Below are 18284 nucleotides of genomic sequence, written 5' to 3' on the forward strand. Positions count from 1 at the left end.
TTCTTTCTTTCTTTCTTTCTGTCTTCCTTCCTTCCTTCCTTCCTTTCCTTTTTCCTTTTTTCTTTTTCTTCTTTCGTCTTTATTTGTACTCCATTATAGATGACATTATGTCTTAACAATATCATGTCTCAATGTCAAAAAGTTGGCCATGCCTCTTACATGTCTTCCCAATAGTAAGAAAGGAAGCAACATAAAATAAATAAGAAGATGTAGATATGTTACCTTCAAGGAATAGCTTCAAAATAAAATGTCAGTTGCCCATGGGAGACTGACTACACCCATATGAACATACAACCCCTCCACACACACCCACAAAGGAGAGAGGGGGGAGCCCTTATGATACTAATATGTAGATTCAGGAGTGCTAAAAAGTGTAGGTCTCTGGGATCACTTTCCATTTATTTACTGGGAAATTCTTCTCTCTCTCTCTCTCTCTCTCTCTCTCCCTCTCCCTCTCTCTCTCTCTCTCTCTCTCTCTCTCTCTCTCTCTCTCTCTCTGTGTGTGTGTGTGTCTGTCTGTCTGTGTGTCTGTGTCTGTGTGTCTGTGTCTCTGTGTGTGTCTGTGTGTCTGTGTGTAAAAGAGGGTTGGGGCTGACACCTACAAACAGGGCAAGTTTCATGCTACCAACAAACTACTTGTTTAAAGACTCACCAGGAGCCACGCCCATCCCTCCCCCCAAATTTATAATTAATTTTGGAAGAGAAGAATGTTCTGAAACTACCAGGCTAGGAAGATACCCAGGGCAGCTTAGGATGATACCAGCAGCTGTTCAGAAGGAGTGAGGGAAATCGAGCTAAGGGACATCAGAACCACCTGTATTGGAATCCACACATTTGAGATAAGAAAAAGCTTCAGATTACATTCTTAGCACAGCAAAATTATATTTACCCCTGTGTTCTTGGACCTCTCTCTACATGGCTTACTAGAGTTTTTAAAAAAAGAGACAAGTTGAAAGCCCTGTAATCTGCATGGCCCCAAGGAAGAGGAACTAGGAAACACAGGGTGATGCACAGTTCCTGACCTGACTGCTTTTCTATCCAGCTTTTAACCTATTTTTGTTAAGCAGAATTAGTTAGACCAAGAGCATGCTTTTCTGTGATATAAGTAAGCAAAGAATGAGATCTTTCCCTTGTATTTTTAAAGCCCAGAACAACTAGAAGGATTGACTAAAGAGATGGCTGGCTCAATACCTTCCATAGTCTCCGGCTAGTTCTGGCAACGGTTTAGTGATAGCTTTTCATGCGGTGATACAGTGAATCTTTCTATCACACTCTGTGTTGTTATGGGTCATAATCCTCACAAACCTACAAGCTTGGAGGGTTTTAGAGCTAAAGTGATCTTCAGAGCCTTCTGTCTCAGCATTTCTAAGCATGTTTCTTGCTGTTTCTTTTTTCATGAAAAAAAATGGAAGTTCTTTTCATAAACCAGTTCTGACTTCAAATATGTTCAGAAATCTGCATGCAGTATCCTCCCCTCAATAATTTACACCACCTTAGTATAGTAAGCCTTCAGGCAAGAAATCCCTTTCACTTTATTTAACCCAGCAATTCCCAATCCTGTTTAATTAGAGAATCCTTTGCATACAGACCATCTGGCAGAATTATTAAATAACACTGGAAATACTGATGTATAAATCTTTGTTGGCTTCTTCAGAATAACACTTAAACACTCCAAGCTTCTCGGGCCTTTCCATCGTTATATGTTGCATGGAAATAAAGAAAGGCCAATCAAATGGTATCAAATAGGTAACTACTATTTATTCTGGACTGGCAATAGCAAAGAACACGGCAGCTATATCATGCATGTTTTGGCACAGCTTCAAAAGTTGGAAGCAAAGTGGAAAAGCTTCATGATGAGAAAGGGGAAGCCAGAAAGTATGATTGGCAGCTGTTAACACGGGGAAACTGGAGGTACATTAACTGGAACCTCTGCCATGGCCTCGGGGAATGTATTAGACAGTCAGTCATTAATAAGATCCTGGGTGTTTGAATGAAATTGTTATAGGAATAATTGTTGGGCCTCTGGGGTCATATGCTAGGGAAGGTCTAGCTTTCCACATAACTGGCTTGAGGGCTTTAGGTTTGCTCACTGGTTGAGTCAGTAGAGACTGGCATAGTTTCCTATAGTTATCTATTGTTATAGATTTGGGGTAGAGTTCTGCTCCTGCATTGTTGTCTTCTGTCCATTTGTACACTCTTTCCATATCCATGCTCTCTCTTCCTCTGTCTTTCTCGTTGGTTCCTTCCTTTCCTCTCTCTTCTCCCCTTCTCTTTTCAGGTTATACCCTGTATGTTCAGCATAGATTAAAATATATAAAATATATTAAAATCTATAAAATAGAACAATACCCACTCTCAAGAAAATGTAGTCAGAGATTTTATTTGGAAAAAAATACCATTTAGTGTAAATGCATTCCAAAAATGATAATAAAATAAACCTGACCGCATGTCAAGGACACTCTGAGAAAGAAAGAGATGACTCAGCTAGAAAAATACACACGTTATTCTTCTTTCTCACTACGGGAAGAATTATAGTAGGCATCACAGACATTTCTCAAGCCTTCACAGTTATGCAGCTGCTTCCCTCATGACAGTGGAGCCTGAGATAGCCACTGGACTTGTGTGTAGCAGCTAGGTCACCAAGTCTACTTGGCTCATCCTGGGTAGAGGTGGGATGCCATCATCCCTCTCCCCAAACATCCATGCCTCATGCTTATCCTTAAATCCTCTGTGTTGTTCTAGTATGAAGTCTATAAAGTCACAGCAATGTATGCATTAAGAAATGTCAAGTTTATATATGTAGCAATGGAAAGAGGTGGGGTTGGGGGGAGAAAGGTGACAGCATCACAGGGACATTCTTGCATATGTGGCTTTATTCTCTCCAAAATTGTTTTATACTCATATTTTTATTCTGCTCTGGCCACCTACCTGTCTAGGAAATGAGATAAACACCCACTTTTCAGATATAAAAACAGAACACTTTCAAGAGCACTTGCCTAACATCATATGTACAGCTACTTGAAATCAGAGAACTGCAAAGGAGACTAGAATTCATTTCAGCCAGACCTCTGACATTGCAGATTAAGCATCTGGGAACCAAAATGTCCCACAGACAAGTATCCAGACAGAAGCTACTTAGGTTGTGAGAAAGAAATGTGACAATCATCTAAGTAATTGTCATTCCGAAACATCCAGCTGTAACAACACTAATAGCCTTGGAATCCAGGCTACCTGGCTTCTTGTCTATCTTTTTTCTACCATGACACAGTTCAGTTAAAGGACTCTGCTCTCCGTTGTTGAAGATCTTGGTATATTAAACTGGTGTGTGTGTTTTATACATAGGCATTATCAGACAGCAACAGAGTGGCTGTTCTGATATGGACACTGTATTAAATGACTGTGCGCTGCACACGAATTTTCTGTATTAATGAATTTAAGACTTTAAGGTAATGAAGTCTTACATTTGTTAAGTTCGAATTCCATTTGTGTGATTTTGAAGTCAACGTGAAGGTGAAAAGCCAAAGTTTGTAGTCATTTGAATGTCATCGAAAGCTTCATACCTTGAAGGATGAACATTCGAAGGACCAACACCTTCTCTTCATTGCATGAAACTTCTTTTTGATTACCTGAGAGAAAAATTTAAGCAGTGATTTCACTAAGCAACTTTTCTTGACCTTTCTTCCTTTTACCAATAATTATTCCCATACGATTCACACAGAAATGGAAAGTTGGTAATTACTCACCTAATTTGATCAGAGTTGACAAGCAGCTAATTAATCCTGCCCACTCTCCATTTGGTTTAGGTATTACATTAGTTGATTTAGTTTGAAGAAGCATAAGCCAGAAGGACTGAAGAATTGACTGCACATGTCTCTTTCACTGCCATATTTGTGCATATACAGTCTATGTATCGTGTACAGTGTATCATGTATACTTGAAGTATTCATTTGTATATGTGTACATGTATGCACAAATTTAAGTCTACATGAGGCATACATATATGTCAGGCACAGAAATGAAGTTAAATTGTTTGTTTAGGGGGTTTTTTTGGTAAGTAAAATTAGGAAGACATTATTTTATTTCCTTTGGTCCAATCATTTTGTTTCTGTAGGATATTATATTTTTAATAGTGACTAAAATTCAAGTTGGAGAACTCTTTCTCTCAGCTCTTAACGAAGAGCACACCATTGGTAACATGGAAAGGCTCTAAAGAGGCATATGTTGAGAGGACTTGGGCAACAGATTTAGCTTCTCAGAACCTTGATTTTCTCTTAGGTAATAGGCACCTAAAATATATTGCCCAATGCCCAGCGCATAGATGGTGCTCAATATTTGGCTGTCACTACTTTGATGACTTAGTTACCCTGACACTGTCCTTTCTGGTAAAGGGAAAATAAGCATAATCAGCTTCAAAATAATTAAAGTATAAATACCAAATATAAATCAGCTAAATGAGACAGAAAAATCAGTGTTACAGATACATGAACTGAGTTGATTACAACATTTTTTTTTAAAGAGAATATGAATCTGGCATTACAAGAAGCCTGGAATTGAATATAAATTTATTGCTTAGATATTACAATAGAATGAATTAGGAGTCTGGTCCTAGGTTCAGGCACATCTGGGACCCCACCCTGCCTTAACCTAGTGTCCTGGGTACTTTATATAAACTCCCTCTCAGGATCTCAGGGTCTTTATTTGGCAGGTATAGATAATAATAACACCTATAGAAGAATGATCAAATGGCTTAACATATGCAAAGTGCTTAGCAAAATGCCCAGCGGAGATCAAGAGTTCAGTAGAGGATGGTTGTTACGACTGACTACTTACTCTCTCTGAAAGTCTCTTCATCAAAGAGCCCTTCATAATTTTCTCACCATTACATCCTTAGCTTAATTGAACTGGGTCGTGCTTTTCAACTTGGGGCTTGTGAGTCAGCCTCACACACTGACCTCTGTCTCCTCTGTCCCTAGGCATGGTGAACTTCAGTGAAGTGTCTGGATACCCGGTGCTGCAGCACTGGAAGGTTCGGTCTGTGATGTACCACATCAAACTCAACCAAGCAGCCATCTCTCAGGGTGAGCACTACAGCAAGCCTTCTCCCAGGCTTTGGAATTTCTTTCCAAATGAATCATTCAGCTTAGAAGTAGACTTCACGAGACATGCAACCAATGCACTCAGATTGATTCTTCAGGGCAAATGGATAGAATGTGATTATTTTCTAAGCACAGATTAAGTTGCAAGGTGTATCTTATACTATAGAATTGGCAAGGCTGGAACCAATGACAATATCATTTTTTCCTAGGGTTATCCAGTGTGAGGAGAGTATTTTTTTAAAAAAGTGGGCTTTTCATAAATTGTCAGAATAAACATTTGAAAGAACAAAACCATAATTAAAAGATTTTATGTGATGCTCCCTCCCCCAAGAAAAGCAAATGGCTGGAAGGAAGTAAAAAGAAAGAAATAGAAAATGAACCATTTCCTAAACAGCAAATATAATAGAGAGATTACTATAGAAAGCAACAGAGAAATCTGTCTATAACTATATGTAGTGATATGTGTTACATCTATCACTTAGAATGCAATGGCATATAAGCATGTAGCTCTACTGTACCTAAGAAGGAATGGTGATTTCTCAGTTTATTACAGGTCTTGGAATCAGCAGAAGGAAGGTGGGGTCTTGGGTAAATAGAAGGAAGATAATAGACCATTAAGAATTATGATGAAAGCTGGTCAGTATGGTACACACCTTTAATCTCTGCACTTGGGATGCAGATACAGGTGGATCTCTGAGTTCTATGATAGCCTGGTCTACCAAGTGAGATCTCAGGCATCCAGGGCTACCCAGAGAAACCCTGTCTTAAAAACACAAAATCAAATCAAACAAACAACCAGAAAAAGAATTACGATGGAAAACTAGGCATATACTCAAAAAGAATGTTTAGAAAGAAACAATGGCTAGAGCTGGCCAGATAAAGTATTAGAGTTGGAATGTTTATTACAGATCATTTTACCTCATGAGGCTAATAAAGAAAAGCAGAAACTACCAACAGAACTGACTAGAGTGAAGAGAGAAGAGACATACAGAGTTCTTCTGCTGCTCATTATTTGCTGATTCTTTTATATTTGGATTTTGTGAAATAAAATATAAGCATATGTAAAATATAGGTGGCCTTTCTTAACTATATTCTTCCAATGTCTTTTCTTTAGAAAATGTCAAATCTTTTGCAAACTATTTTTGGTTCCTCTTTCTTAGTTTTTTCCCTGATATGACAGAAAACACATGATACAATTAACTTAAGGAAGGGTTTATTTGGGGTCACTGCCATGTTAGAGAAAGCAGGGTGGCAGGATCTGATGGCACCTGCTCACACCGTGTCTGCTCTTAGGCAGCAGAGAGAGATGAATGTTGGTCTTCGGCTTGCTTTTCTTTTTGTATTCTGTCCAGAACCCCAGCCCATGTGATTGGCACACCCAGAGTAGGGTGGGGCTTCCCACCTTGTCTCAGCTGGGTTTTTTTGTTGTTGTTGTTGTTTTGTTTTGTTTTTTTCACTGTGATAAGACACAATGGCCAAAAGCAACTTCAGGAGGAAGAGGTTTATTTGATCTTATCCTTTCCCGTTACTGGTACACACTGAAGGAATCTGAAGCAGGAACTCCAAGCAGGAGCTGGAAGAATGCTGCTTGCTTGCTTGCTTGCTTGCTTCTTGATGGCTTTTTCAGATTATTTTCTTCTCAACCGAAGCCCACCCGCCAAGGCTTGACATCACCCACAGATAGGCAAATTTTATTGAGACATCTCTTCAATATTCCTCCTTCTTCTTCAACATATTGAGGTTTATGTAAAGTTAACAAACACCAACCAGGATATACCTCAACTAACCCAATCTAGAAACATGCTCAGAAATTCATGACCTAGATGATTCCAGATCCTGTCAAGTTGACAATCAGTCTTAGCCATCACTGTCTCTATCCAAAGAATATATATATATATATATATATATATAATTTTATGGCCCTGTGCTTCACCCACACCCACATTTGCACAACAAATATATCATAAAACAATGCCTTATGGTATGATGTGAAATGTTCCCTGCTAGTATTTATGTTTCTATTTTAGACTAAAGTATTCTCTTTCTATTTTTAAAATGCTATTAATTGAACTGACTGAATCGGCTTAATGTCATGAACTGCAGTTTTAGGGGATACAAAACCCATTTACTTAGTGGTTGCAGGAGTCGGGATTTGCACTCCTCTGTTTAACTTGCATAAAATTAAACAACACAACCAACATACTTTTGCCCAGGTGCCTAGGAATCTGTACCTAATGGGTGAGTGGCCATTCTTATTTACTCTTGGGTGACTTTCTCCCATAGCCTTCAGCAATGCCCTTCACTCCTTGGATGGGGCTACATCTCGTGCAGATTTTGTGGCTTTGTTGGACCAGTTTGGTAACCATTACATCCAGGAAGCCATCTACGGCTTTGAGGAATCCTGTTCTATCTGGTACCCAAACAAACAAGTCCAGCGGAGACTCTGGCTGGAATATGAAGACATCAGTAAAGGTGAGTGGCCTGCCCAGTGGCAAACTTTACACCTGTGCAAGTCCTATGACCAAACCTAAAGGCTCCATAGGAAAAGGATTAATTCAGATTGCCCTCAATTCTGTGGGCTTCCATGCAAAATTTCTAAGGTCATTGCTTATCTGCAGAATTTCTAAGGTTGGTTTAATAAGAACAAATCTCAAAATGAGAATATTAGATGATGCAGATGGAATCTTAACCATATGTTCACTATGTTAGTTACTATAAAGAGTCCACTAACGGTTGACAGCCCCCATCCGTTCTGCTGCTGTGAATTAGGAGAGAAGGGGGGAAGAATGTTCCAGTCCATTTAACCACAGCAACCCCAACACACTGCCTCTTAACCTCTCACAGGAATGACATACTAGGCCCCTTCTAGTTCATTCTTGCACTATATTTAGGTTTATTTTCCATTTTCCCTATTGATTTGTGTTTTGAAGAAATGTCTTAGTGTTGGATGACAGGTTTAAAAATAAACCCCTTCCCTGCTATCTGAACAGCAAGTGAATGACCAGTAAATGTGACCCTGAAAACTTTCAAACCTTCTGAAGTCACTTTGTTGTACAGTAGTGATGCTGTCCTAAGTATTTATAATCATCTCAAGACTGATTTAGCATCGCCATTCTTGGACTTCCTCCTGAGCTGATCTGCAGGATATTCTGATGAGAGCTAGTTACGGACTTGTGAGCTGCTAACAGGGAAGTCTTGAACTGACAGAACAAAATTCAAGAAATGTGATATCTTAACAGTCATGGATCAAGACTTCCCTTGAGACTAGGGTCTCTCCTAGGTTGGCCATACTACCAATGAACAATTTTGGCTCAAATGTGCTAGTTTCTACGAGCTCCATACAAACCCATTTGCCTTCCTCATCAGGATGCAGAAATATTATAGCTTCTCTTCTGGCTGGCATCTTTCTCCCAGGACCAAAAGATTAATCCCTGGGCTACTGTGGCTGTAATAATAATCCCCTGAGCCAGAGTCCTCAGACACCAAGGAAACACAACCATGGGTTTTTCAAACTTTGGGACCTAAACAATGTTCTGAAAACAATTTGCTAGGAGAACAGTGTACTATAAGACACTGTAGATAAGATCAGTTCTAGCTGCCAAAGCCCATTGAAGTCTCCATTCCAGACTCCAGGGACCGAATCACAAGGCTGACGCCTCAGCTCTTCCTCTTTGACAGGAGCTCAGCGATTGCCAAAGCCTGGGATTTCTGGGAGAAAAACATCTGACCTTTCCTCCAAGCTCCTGGCTCTACATGTTGCTTCTCTCCAAGAGACTTACTGTTCTTAAAGAGAAAACTGAAGCCAGAAGGGAAATTCTTCATAGCCTTGGCACAATGCCTTGCTTTCCTTCAATGGGAAGCCTAGCTTGTCACTGAGGATCCAGCTTTGCCACAATCCAACTGTTGACTTTAGTTCTCAGAAATATGATGTATCTAATGTCTCGCTTGTCATTTACCTTTAAAAGGTATTCAGCCATTTTAGTTTGCCTTATCTGTGCATGAGTTGTAAGAAGTCACAAGTGACCACTGCCGATGTTCACCCTGCTGCCCCCATTCTTTTTTTTTTTTATTTAAAGATATTTTATTTTATGTGAGTACACTGTTGCTGTCTTTAGACATACCAGAAGAGGGCATCATATCACATTGCAGATGGTTGTGAGCCACCATGTGGTTGCTGGGAATTGAACTCGGGACCTTTGGAAGAGCAGTCAGTGCTCTTAACCACTGAGCCACCTCTCCAGCCCTGCTGCCCCCATTCTTGAGACTTCTCCATAAACTATAGGATTCATCTATTTTGTTGTTTGTCCTGGTTCTCAATTTTAAATTTGAGCACCCATCTCCCTTATCTCTAAAACACAACCATGTGTTGCTATTCCTGTTGCTGCTGTTGTTTCTTGGAGTTGTCACTAGTGATGATGGTGGAGATGGTAACTTGTGTAAAAACCCTCCTGATAGGGACTTTTAGGTGGGCAGCATTGGGGGCATGCAGCATTAGAAGCACATGACTGATGAAACCCCAGATGTGCACGGTTTGGGCCAGATCTTTAGAGATGAGCTTTCCATTCAATAGTTATTTTACTTCTCATGATACCACTGTGTGCTTAGGCATTTTGACTAACTACCTTTAAATGAATCTTTTGGAAACCTATGAAAAAATGTACTTTCATTTCTTATATCTAAGGTTAGACTTGATAGCTTTCTTTCTTTCTTTCTCTGCACCTCCCTCCCACTCTCTTTCCTTCTACCTTTCTCATAGAAATAGCACAATTAGAAAGTCATCCATTTTCCTGTATATCAATCTCCAAAGTGACTCATGTCTCCTTTCAGCATTCTTTACCCTCGAATCCAGAAAACAGGAATTTCTTCCACCTCAGACTAACCTCTCTGCCTGAGTTTTGGTCTCCCAGCTGTCCTGGTCCACCTTACCCCCATGATCATCAATTGTGTCCTTGTTAAGTCTTTACCATCTTTTTGGCCACCAAATACTCTCTTCCCAACCTTAAGTCTTTGCACCCTCATCTTCTCACAAACATGAGCCTTTTAACAACTGTTTACTTTAAACACATTCTCAATTCGTGTCTTAAGAGTTTCCATGCTATTTCTCTGGTGCCTCTCATTGACTTCATTTCACTCTTCTGATTGCTTTTTAACAGCACTAGAGGAGAAAATCAAGGACTTTTTAATCAGAGTGTCACTAGCGATTATTCTATGACCCTCCATCTATCTTATCTATAGACTTTCTATCATCATGTCACTCCTTAAAAACCCCTCATCACACGATGCTGCCATTGCTGTTCTGTTCATATTCTCTTCCTATGTTCTTAATCTCTATTTTCAAACCTTTTGCTATTACTCCTTTAAATAAATCATTTACATCTATTATAATGATGTGAAGCTTTCATTTTTTAGAAGATTTATTTTATTCTCTCTCACTGTGCATGTGTGTATGTGTCTGTCTGCCTATCTCTCTGTCTCTCTGTCTCTATCTCTTTCTCTGTCTCTCTGTCTCTGTCTCTGTCTCTGTCTCTCTCTCTCTCTCTCTCTCTCTCTCTCTCTGTGTGTGTGTGTGTGTGTGTGTGTGTGTGTGTGTGTGTGTGTTTGGGAACACATGTGCTAGTGCCCACAGAGACAAAGGGAAGGTATCAGTTCCTCTGGAGCAAGAGTTACTGGTGGTTGTGAGCCACCTAATTCGCATGCTAGGAACTGAACTCTAGTCTTCAGAAAGTGCAACAGATGTTCTTAATCTTTGAGCCATGTCACCAGTCCTCTTTTATCTTTACTGTTCCTTCCTTCTTCACTGATGTTAGGTGATTTCTATCTAAGTCCTCCTCAACTATTACCCTAAAATCTTTCCTTTCCTCCAAGAATCAGGACATCGTTGCTACAGAATGTTTAAGATTTCTGCATGCATCTTCTCCACGAACTCTGGTGACCAGTTAGATTCTGAAACCATGTATGGCATAAGATCTCAATTGAAGAAGCTTTGTTCTTCTTATCCTTCTCGTTAAACCACTGTGAAGTTCTGACTTCTTAACCACCTAGATATTTTCTCAACAAGTCTCTTATTTTGCTTTCCTTCAAGACTGAGGTTACAATATCAATTGCTATAGCAATGATTCAGATTGGATGGAGTAAAGGGGAAAGGGGAGGGAGTTAGAAGCTCATAAATGGTGTGCTGTAATAGATAGCAGGAGTTAAGTTCAGATGCACTGCACAGTTGGATGAATATAGTTCACTACAATGTTGTCATATTCTAAATAGCTAGAAGTGAATATTTGAGTATATTCATCATGAATAAGTGATCAAAATTTAAGGTGATGGATATGCTAATCACCTCACTTTGATTATTGCATCAAACATACATCATGCATACACATAATACGCATCAGTCAACACACCATGCTGTACTTGTAAGTCTGTATAGTTATTATATCAAGAAGAACACCGTTTAAATGGTTTCCTCGGGTAACTCCTTTGCTTCTGTTTCCTGCCTTTTCACTGCATTCTAAAATTCACCATCTGTTACCTTTTAAAAATGCAATTTAGTGGCATCACTCCTCAGCTTGAAGCCACACACTTACCCATTCCTCACATCTTTGCATGAGAAGTACAACTTTGCTCCCTACATTGGTTTCTTGTGGCTGCTGTAACAAATCACACAAGCTTGAGGTCTGAGAATAAAGTCACACTCTGCTAGTTCTGGAGGCCAGAAGTCCAGATCCAGGCTCAGTGGGCTGAAGCTCTAAAGGATGACTTCAGAAAGACAGGATAAGAGCTTCTTGAGATCCTGGGTCTCCCTCATTTGCCACTGAAGTTCTTTGGAGTTCTGAGCCTTCAGGCTTGTAGCTATCCATCTACCCAACCTTGTCCACCATCCTGGATTCCACCCCTCCCCCACACACTCTGCAAGAACTAACTAGAGTGATGCCATTTTCACAGGGCCTTCCCAACCCTTTCTTTGCAGTGTGTTTCCTGCTTCTATCATGCTTTATAGATTCTTTGCAGCATTCTTACATTCACCTGTATTGTCATTTCCTTGTAGTATTATCTCTTATAACAGTAGCCTTGGCAGCACTAACTATATGTCTATCTTGAATTTTAAGTGTATTTGTTTAAAATATTCAAAGAGCATTAAAACAGTATAAAATGAAAAACAGATCTTTCCCCTCACTCTTTCCTAGTAATCTACTCACCAGTGGGAAGAAGACAACTGCTACTACCAGTTTATTGTCTAGACATCTGGAGTTTCTTTTCTTTGGCATTTAAAAGTGAATGAACAAACTGTAGAAGAGATAAATTAGGATCTAGTCTTATACATATGTGTGCAATGTATGTATCCAAACACATATATACATAAATATAATATAAAGTCCTTTAACTCTTTTCTCTCTGTATACCTACCGAAAGTATATCTACATATATATATATACGTACAGAAAAGGGGTATATGTATATATAAATTCACACATATACACATGTAAGTAATATATAGAAAATGCATATGTAATATAAAAACACTTAATTTATGCAAGAAAGCAAACTGTCTGCTGTTTGCTTCAAGATTGATTAGTGATAAGCATAATAGAGCTTTTTTTATGATGATAACTTCCATATTTCTTTTCCTACAACAAATATGTGCCTCTCGTATAATAAATTCTTATAATTGATTGAAATCTATTTTATGAAAAATTTTCTATCTTTGCTAAAAATGGATCGAATTAACCTATAAAACCAAAGCACACAATGTATGTAAACATCTCTCAGCATTGCCGTGGTTGTAACCTCAGCATTTGGGAGGTGGATACAAGAGGGTTAGAGGTTCAAGCCTTCCTCAGCCACATAGCAAGTTTAAAGCCAGCCTGGATTATGCAAGACTCTGAATGAAAAACACAAAAAAACACCTCTCTCTCACCCCACCCCCAAAAAGAGAAAAAGAGAAGGAAAAAAGAAAAAAAGAGGAAAAGGGAAAAGAAAATCCTCTGAACACTGGCAAGAAGTCTGAAAAGAAATGTAAAGCGTTAGGACGTATTACATTAGTTTCTAAGTCTTCACCCCCTAAGGGAGTGCCAGGCATACAATTAGCTCCCACAGATTGGTCAAAGAATGAGCCTTTTACCTTCCCTTACTTCAGAAGAAACAGGAAAAAAAAGCTAATATATATATATATATATATATATATATATATATATATATATATATCAGAAAAGTGATCAAAACACAGTGGTCCTTCCTCAAATAAGTCTTGCACAGACTTAGCCTTAATCCCCTGTTACACAGTGAGTGCAGCTGCTTTCTTTTATTTTTTTAATGTTCCACTTAGGAGCCTGTTGCCCAGGCTTTTCTTTCCTTCCATTTCTAAAGTCACTGGCATTGCTACTGGAGATCTGACCTTTGGCCAGTTTACCTCCCTGGCCTGTGCTTTTGCTGCCTATCAGCTGGGGCCTCCAAGCCGATGAAGTGAAATAAGCCAGGTTTCCTGTGTGCTCTGACTGCTCGTTCACAATGCACACTGCTATCTCTTCAGCTGTCTCCTTCCCATTCATGGGGGGAGCTGAGTGCAATGCCGTCTTTGTCCTCTGAGATTCAGTGGAGAGTTTGTCATATCCTATGATCTCTACTTCTACGACATCGGCAGTCATTTTAGAAGAAAGGAAGCTTGATCCACCTATGTGACATTGTATCTTGTGCTCAGGATCATGTTTTCCATGTTTCTCTGCTTTGCTTGTGTGTGGTCTTGGTCTTAGACAGTTACCTGGTCCCTTTCCTAAGATAGACAGACCTCTGCGGCAGCTGTCCCAGAACAACCACTGCTTCAGCAGTTAGCCTTCAGATGCCAGGCTGTGTGCTGGTCAGCTGAGTCTCAATGAGTCTCACAGATTTTAGACTGGTATGGTTTTCAGGCTAATGTCCCAGACTGCAATGCATGCCTTAAAAATGTGGCCAAGCTAAAGACACAAACTTGCAGAAATCCAATGAAAAGTCATCATTAAATTTTCTGTAATGTTTTGCTTTACAACCCTTGGGTTGCAAACCAGCTCCAAAGGCCCTTTCTGTGTATATTTGCAACAACCAAGTTAGCACTCAATAGCAGAGCAATTATGGCATATGGCTACTTTCTCTAAATGATTCATTTAGTCATTCAGCAAACATTTGCTAAGGGTCTGCTTAATGTAAAGCCATGCAGTAAGCTGAGAAGGGACCAGGAGGATTGTGCTGCTCTGTGGCATTCACAGGTTTGAGGGAGGAGCTGTCAGAGCTAAGCAGGGCTATGCCATAGACAGAAGCTCTAAAAGAGACTCTAAGCTTTCTAATCAGGTGTGAGCATCTAGTTTGAGGCTTCCAGTCCCTAGGTTCTGATGCAATAAGTCCAGAGTAAACTAGATTTGTAAGTGGAGGGAAGATGTTATTAAGAATAATATTCCTCAATAGTGACTGTTTTGAATGCTTGTTCTAAGCCAGGCGATCTGTTATGTACACAATGTAGCTTTTCTCATTTAATTTTCTGGCAGACAGATCACTTAAGTCCTACCTTTCCCAGTCTATAGAAAGAAATTCTCTGCAGAGCTTCAGTAATTTGCATCACAGGACTTATAGGTAGCAAATCAGGATTAGAAAGAATGCCAACAGAGCTAGGAAGGTAGTTGTTGGTAAAGCATTTTCAAACAAGTGTGAGGCCTGAAGTTCAATCTCTAGAACCCACATTAAAACTATAAAAACTGAAAAAGAGCTTGGCATGATAGTGCATGCTGGTAATCTCAGTGGTGAAGGGGATGAAGAACAGAAGTCCAGAACTTGCTAGCAGACTAGCCCAACCTACCTGGTATGTGGCAAGCCAGTAGAGACTTCATCTCACCAGACAAGGCAAATGACTCTTCAGGGATAGTATCCAAAGTTAACTTCTGGCTGCCAAACACACATATTATACACCTGTAGGCCTGTACATGTACACTAAAGTCAGGAAATTGATCTACTGTGATCTCACTGAGGCCAGATATCCAGCCCTGCTAGGTGCATGGCAGATGAACTGCCATTTCCTCCAATTTCTGGATTTACATAGTTTGTTGCAAAATTATTTTGCATCAGGATATCTGATGCCAGCAGTTCCCCAATCCCATCTCAAAATGTAGTGTGCATGAGTATTGCATAGGATCTTACTAAATGAAGAATGACTCAGTGAGCCTAGGTGAAGTTTTAGATGATGCATTACCAACAAGCTCCCAGATGATACCAAAGCTGCTCATACCCAGAACACATTGTGTATACTTTCTCAGAGATCGACAGGCAGAATGTTCTCTCACCATCCTATGCAACAAACAACTGGTACCTTCTAGGGTTCTCTCCTCCTGCCCTGTCTACAAAGGACTGGTACAGGCTAGAAGACTGACCTTGGGTGGAGACTTTGTTCTGAGTAAGCCATTGGTTATTGAGTTTGTGTACAGAAGCAGCTGGTATACAACATCGGATTGTCTTAAGTACTCAGATACTGAAGGGAATTAGAAATATACTGCAGTCAGGAGTAAAGGTGTTTGTTTAGCTTTTTATTCTAGGCAATACTGTTTTCACTTGACTCTGTCTTCATTTGACTATCTCAAGAAAACTAGGTTGCTTAAAACAGTATTTAAGGAAGATGGTCATTTTTTCTTCACTCTCAGAATCACAAATTGTCAAAGACTTTCATATTTTAGTCTGGATACTATTTTGGTTGATGGTAGCATATTTTTCATGCAATGCTATGGTTGATTTATGACTGTATTAGTTACTGATCTCATGCTGTGACTAAACAGCTGACAAAGGCAGCTCTGAGTTTCAGATGATGTGACCCACCATGGCATAGGAGGTACAGTGGCAGGGGCAGGAAGAAGCCAGTCACACTGTGTCCATAGTCAGGAAGCAGAAGAGGGATCAATGCTGGTGCCCAAGTCTTTTTCTTTATTCCATACTCCAGCCAGCACAATGCTATCACACACATTTAGGGTGGGCCTTTCTACCCCATTAACCTAATCAGATGAGTCCTCACAGACACATCCAGTGATCTATTTATTTGTCTTTAATGCATTCAAATTGACAATCAACATTGTCCATTACAGTTGTATTCCAGGTTATTTTCAGTTTGTACATATATGTAAACTTCACTTTTGCAGCTTGATTGATTGCTTCTGAGGAATAGGTTTTAGATTTATCCATTTCTTTCTTTAGTAGTTTCTGTGTATTTGGACAGTTGTCCAGGCACTGTGTATATGATGAATGATACAGAAGAAAAATCAACCATTATGGGGTTTGTGTCCTAAAGAGAAGGGAAAATCAGCAAGTAGCGACTGAATGAAAGCAATGGTTTCACACAGGAATATATGCTATGGGGAAGCTACAAGCAGCTGATATGTTAGAGGTTAACTAGAAAATTGGTGACAGAGAAGTTGGCAAACATCAAGAAATTACCTAGTGACAGCAATGAGGGGTGGTTCTAAGCTGAAACCTGGAATATAAGATGGAAGTGACCCTGTAACCACCTCGGTGCAAGGGCTGGAGAGATGGCTTGGTGGTTCTAAGAACTTGTTTCTCTTGCAGAGAAATCCAGTTTCCTTCCCAGCATCCATAACCATCTGTAACTCCAGTTCCAGGGAATCTATTGCACGGATAGCATTCAGATACATAAAAATCTTTTAAAAAAATTTAAGACCTGAAGAGAAAATAATCTAGACAGATGCAATTGCAGTCATATAGCCTTTCTCCTTTATTTCCATAGCTCCTTGAGTATTGTAGTGCATATAGGAGTGGAATCATTAATATTGATCATCAATATGACAAAATCTAAGATCCTCCAGGAGCATACCTCTATGCATATCAGTGAGCTAATTTCTAGATTAGATTAATTGATATCAGAAGACCCACTCTAAATGATGGGGTACATCTCTACTGGTTGGGATTCTGGATTTAATAGAACGAGGAAAGCAAGCAGAGCATCAGCTTTCTTTTCTCTATGCTTCCTGGCTGTAATCCGGTGACCAGTCACCTCAAGGCTGCACCCTCATGACTACCCTACCACAACGAACGGTACCCTCGAACAGCGAGCCAAAATCGGACTTCCTTTTTTAAGTTCCTTTTGCTCTGCATTTTTGTCTCAACAGCACTTAAAGTGACTAGCACAAGAAGTTGCTAAGAAAAATACTGGGCCATGAAACAATATGACTGTGGAGAGGAGAGATGGTTGGATTCTGTAACACAATATAAAGAAACTCTGCTTATGGCCAATTGTGCTCTACTCACCAGATACAGCAACGTAAAGCACGGAAAATGTGTTTGCCCCATTTAATTTTATCCAAAATATACCACTGGTCTGGAAAGAATGGTATAGACACAGGAGAGAGATGCAAATGGCTAGAAGCTTAACAATACAATGCACCAATTTGTGTGGCTTTTCATCTTGATTAAGCTTTGGGATGAATTCTACAACTAATTACCTCTACAGGAATTATGTTAGAGGGGAAAAACACACAAGATGAAGGATGTTTGTGATGGGAGATTGTGTCAAATGGGAGATGCCGAATGTGGCATCACCACTGGGCTTTATACAGCTCTGTGGGATGAACACGGTTTCTTCAGCCTGGCATGCTCATCTTCCTCTGTAGCAACGAGCCAAGGTGAAAGGCACTGGAATGGGATACCAGAGAACCAGGGTCCTTTGTCTCAGCTGAGCTATTAGCCAGACACCTTGACCTTGAAGAAATTACCTAGCCCTCTTCAAAATAATTTTCCTGTCTCCATCATAACAAACTTGAAATTAGATTACACTTAAGAGTTTCTTCTACTTCTAATGTTCTGTGACTCTATAAACTCGGCAAATGATTTCTATTTCTGATAACATAATGCAACATTTAATAATGCCTGACTCAAGGCTAAATAGGTTAATTCAACTGTGCTGCAATAGGAGTTTAATGGAGTTGCTTGCAGCAAGGGTTCAGTGTCTGACAGAATTACATCAGATTTTTCTTTCACGTGTGGCTGTTGAGATGTTTGCTAACTGGCTGTGGGCCTCAGTCTCTGTGTCTGTAAGATAGGGATATTAAGCTGTGTTACATGGTGGTAGATGGAATGGATTTAAGGTTCATATGTAAAGAAAAATATCTGCCGGTTTTGTTTTTGCTGCACCAAGACTTAGATTATTACTATGGCCTCTGTTGTTCTTATCAT

At 39.7% G+C, this 18284-nt stretch overlaps 1 protein-coding gene across 1 annotated transcript in view; it reads left to right on the forward strand.

The window, feature by feature from the left end:
* The window catches only part of Astn1 (astrotactin 1), a 317026-nt gene that overhangs the window by 238737 nt on the left and 60005 nt on the right, over positions 1-18284 (forward strand). Inside the window, exons 15-16 of the mRNA XM_052200999.1 lie at positions 4974-5078; positions 7380-7568. Coding sequence (XP_052056959.1) covers positions 4974-5078; positions 7380-7568 — 294 coding nt within the window. The remainder of the gene's footprint in view (positions 1-4973; positions 5079-7379; positions 7569-18284) is intronic.

Source organism: Apodemus sylvaticus, chromosome 12 (assembly GCF_947179515.1).
Source record: "Apodemus sylvaticus chromosome 12, mApoSyl1.1, whole genome shotgun sequence".
Lineage (NCBI taxonomy): Eukaryota > Metazoa > Chordata > Mammalia > Rodentia > Muridae > Apodemus > Apodemus sylvaticus.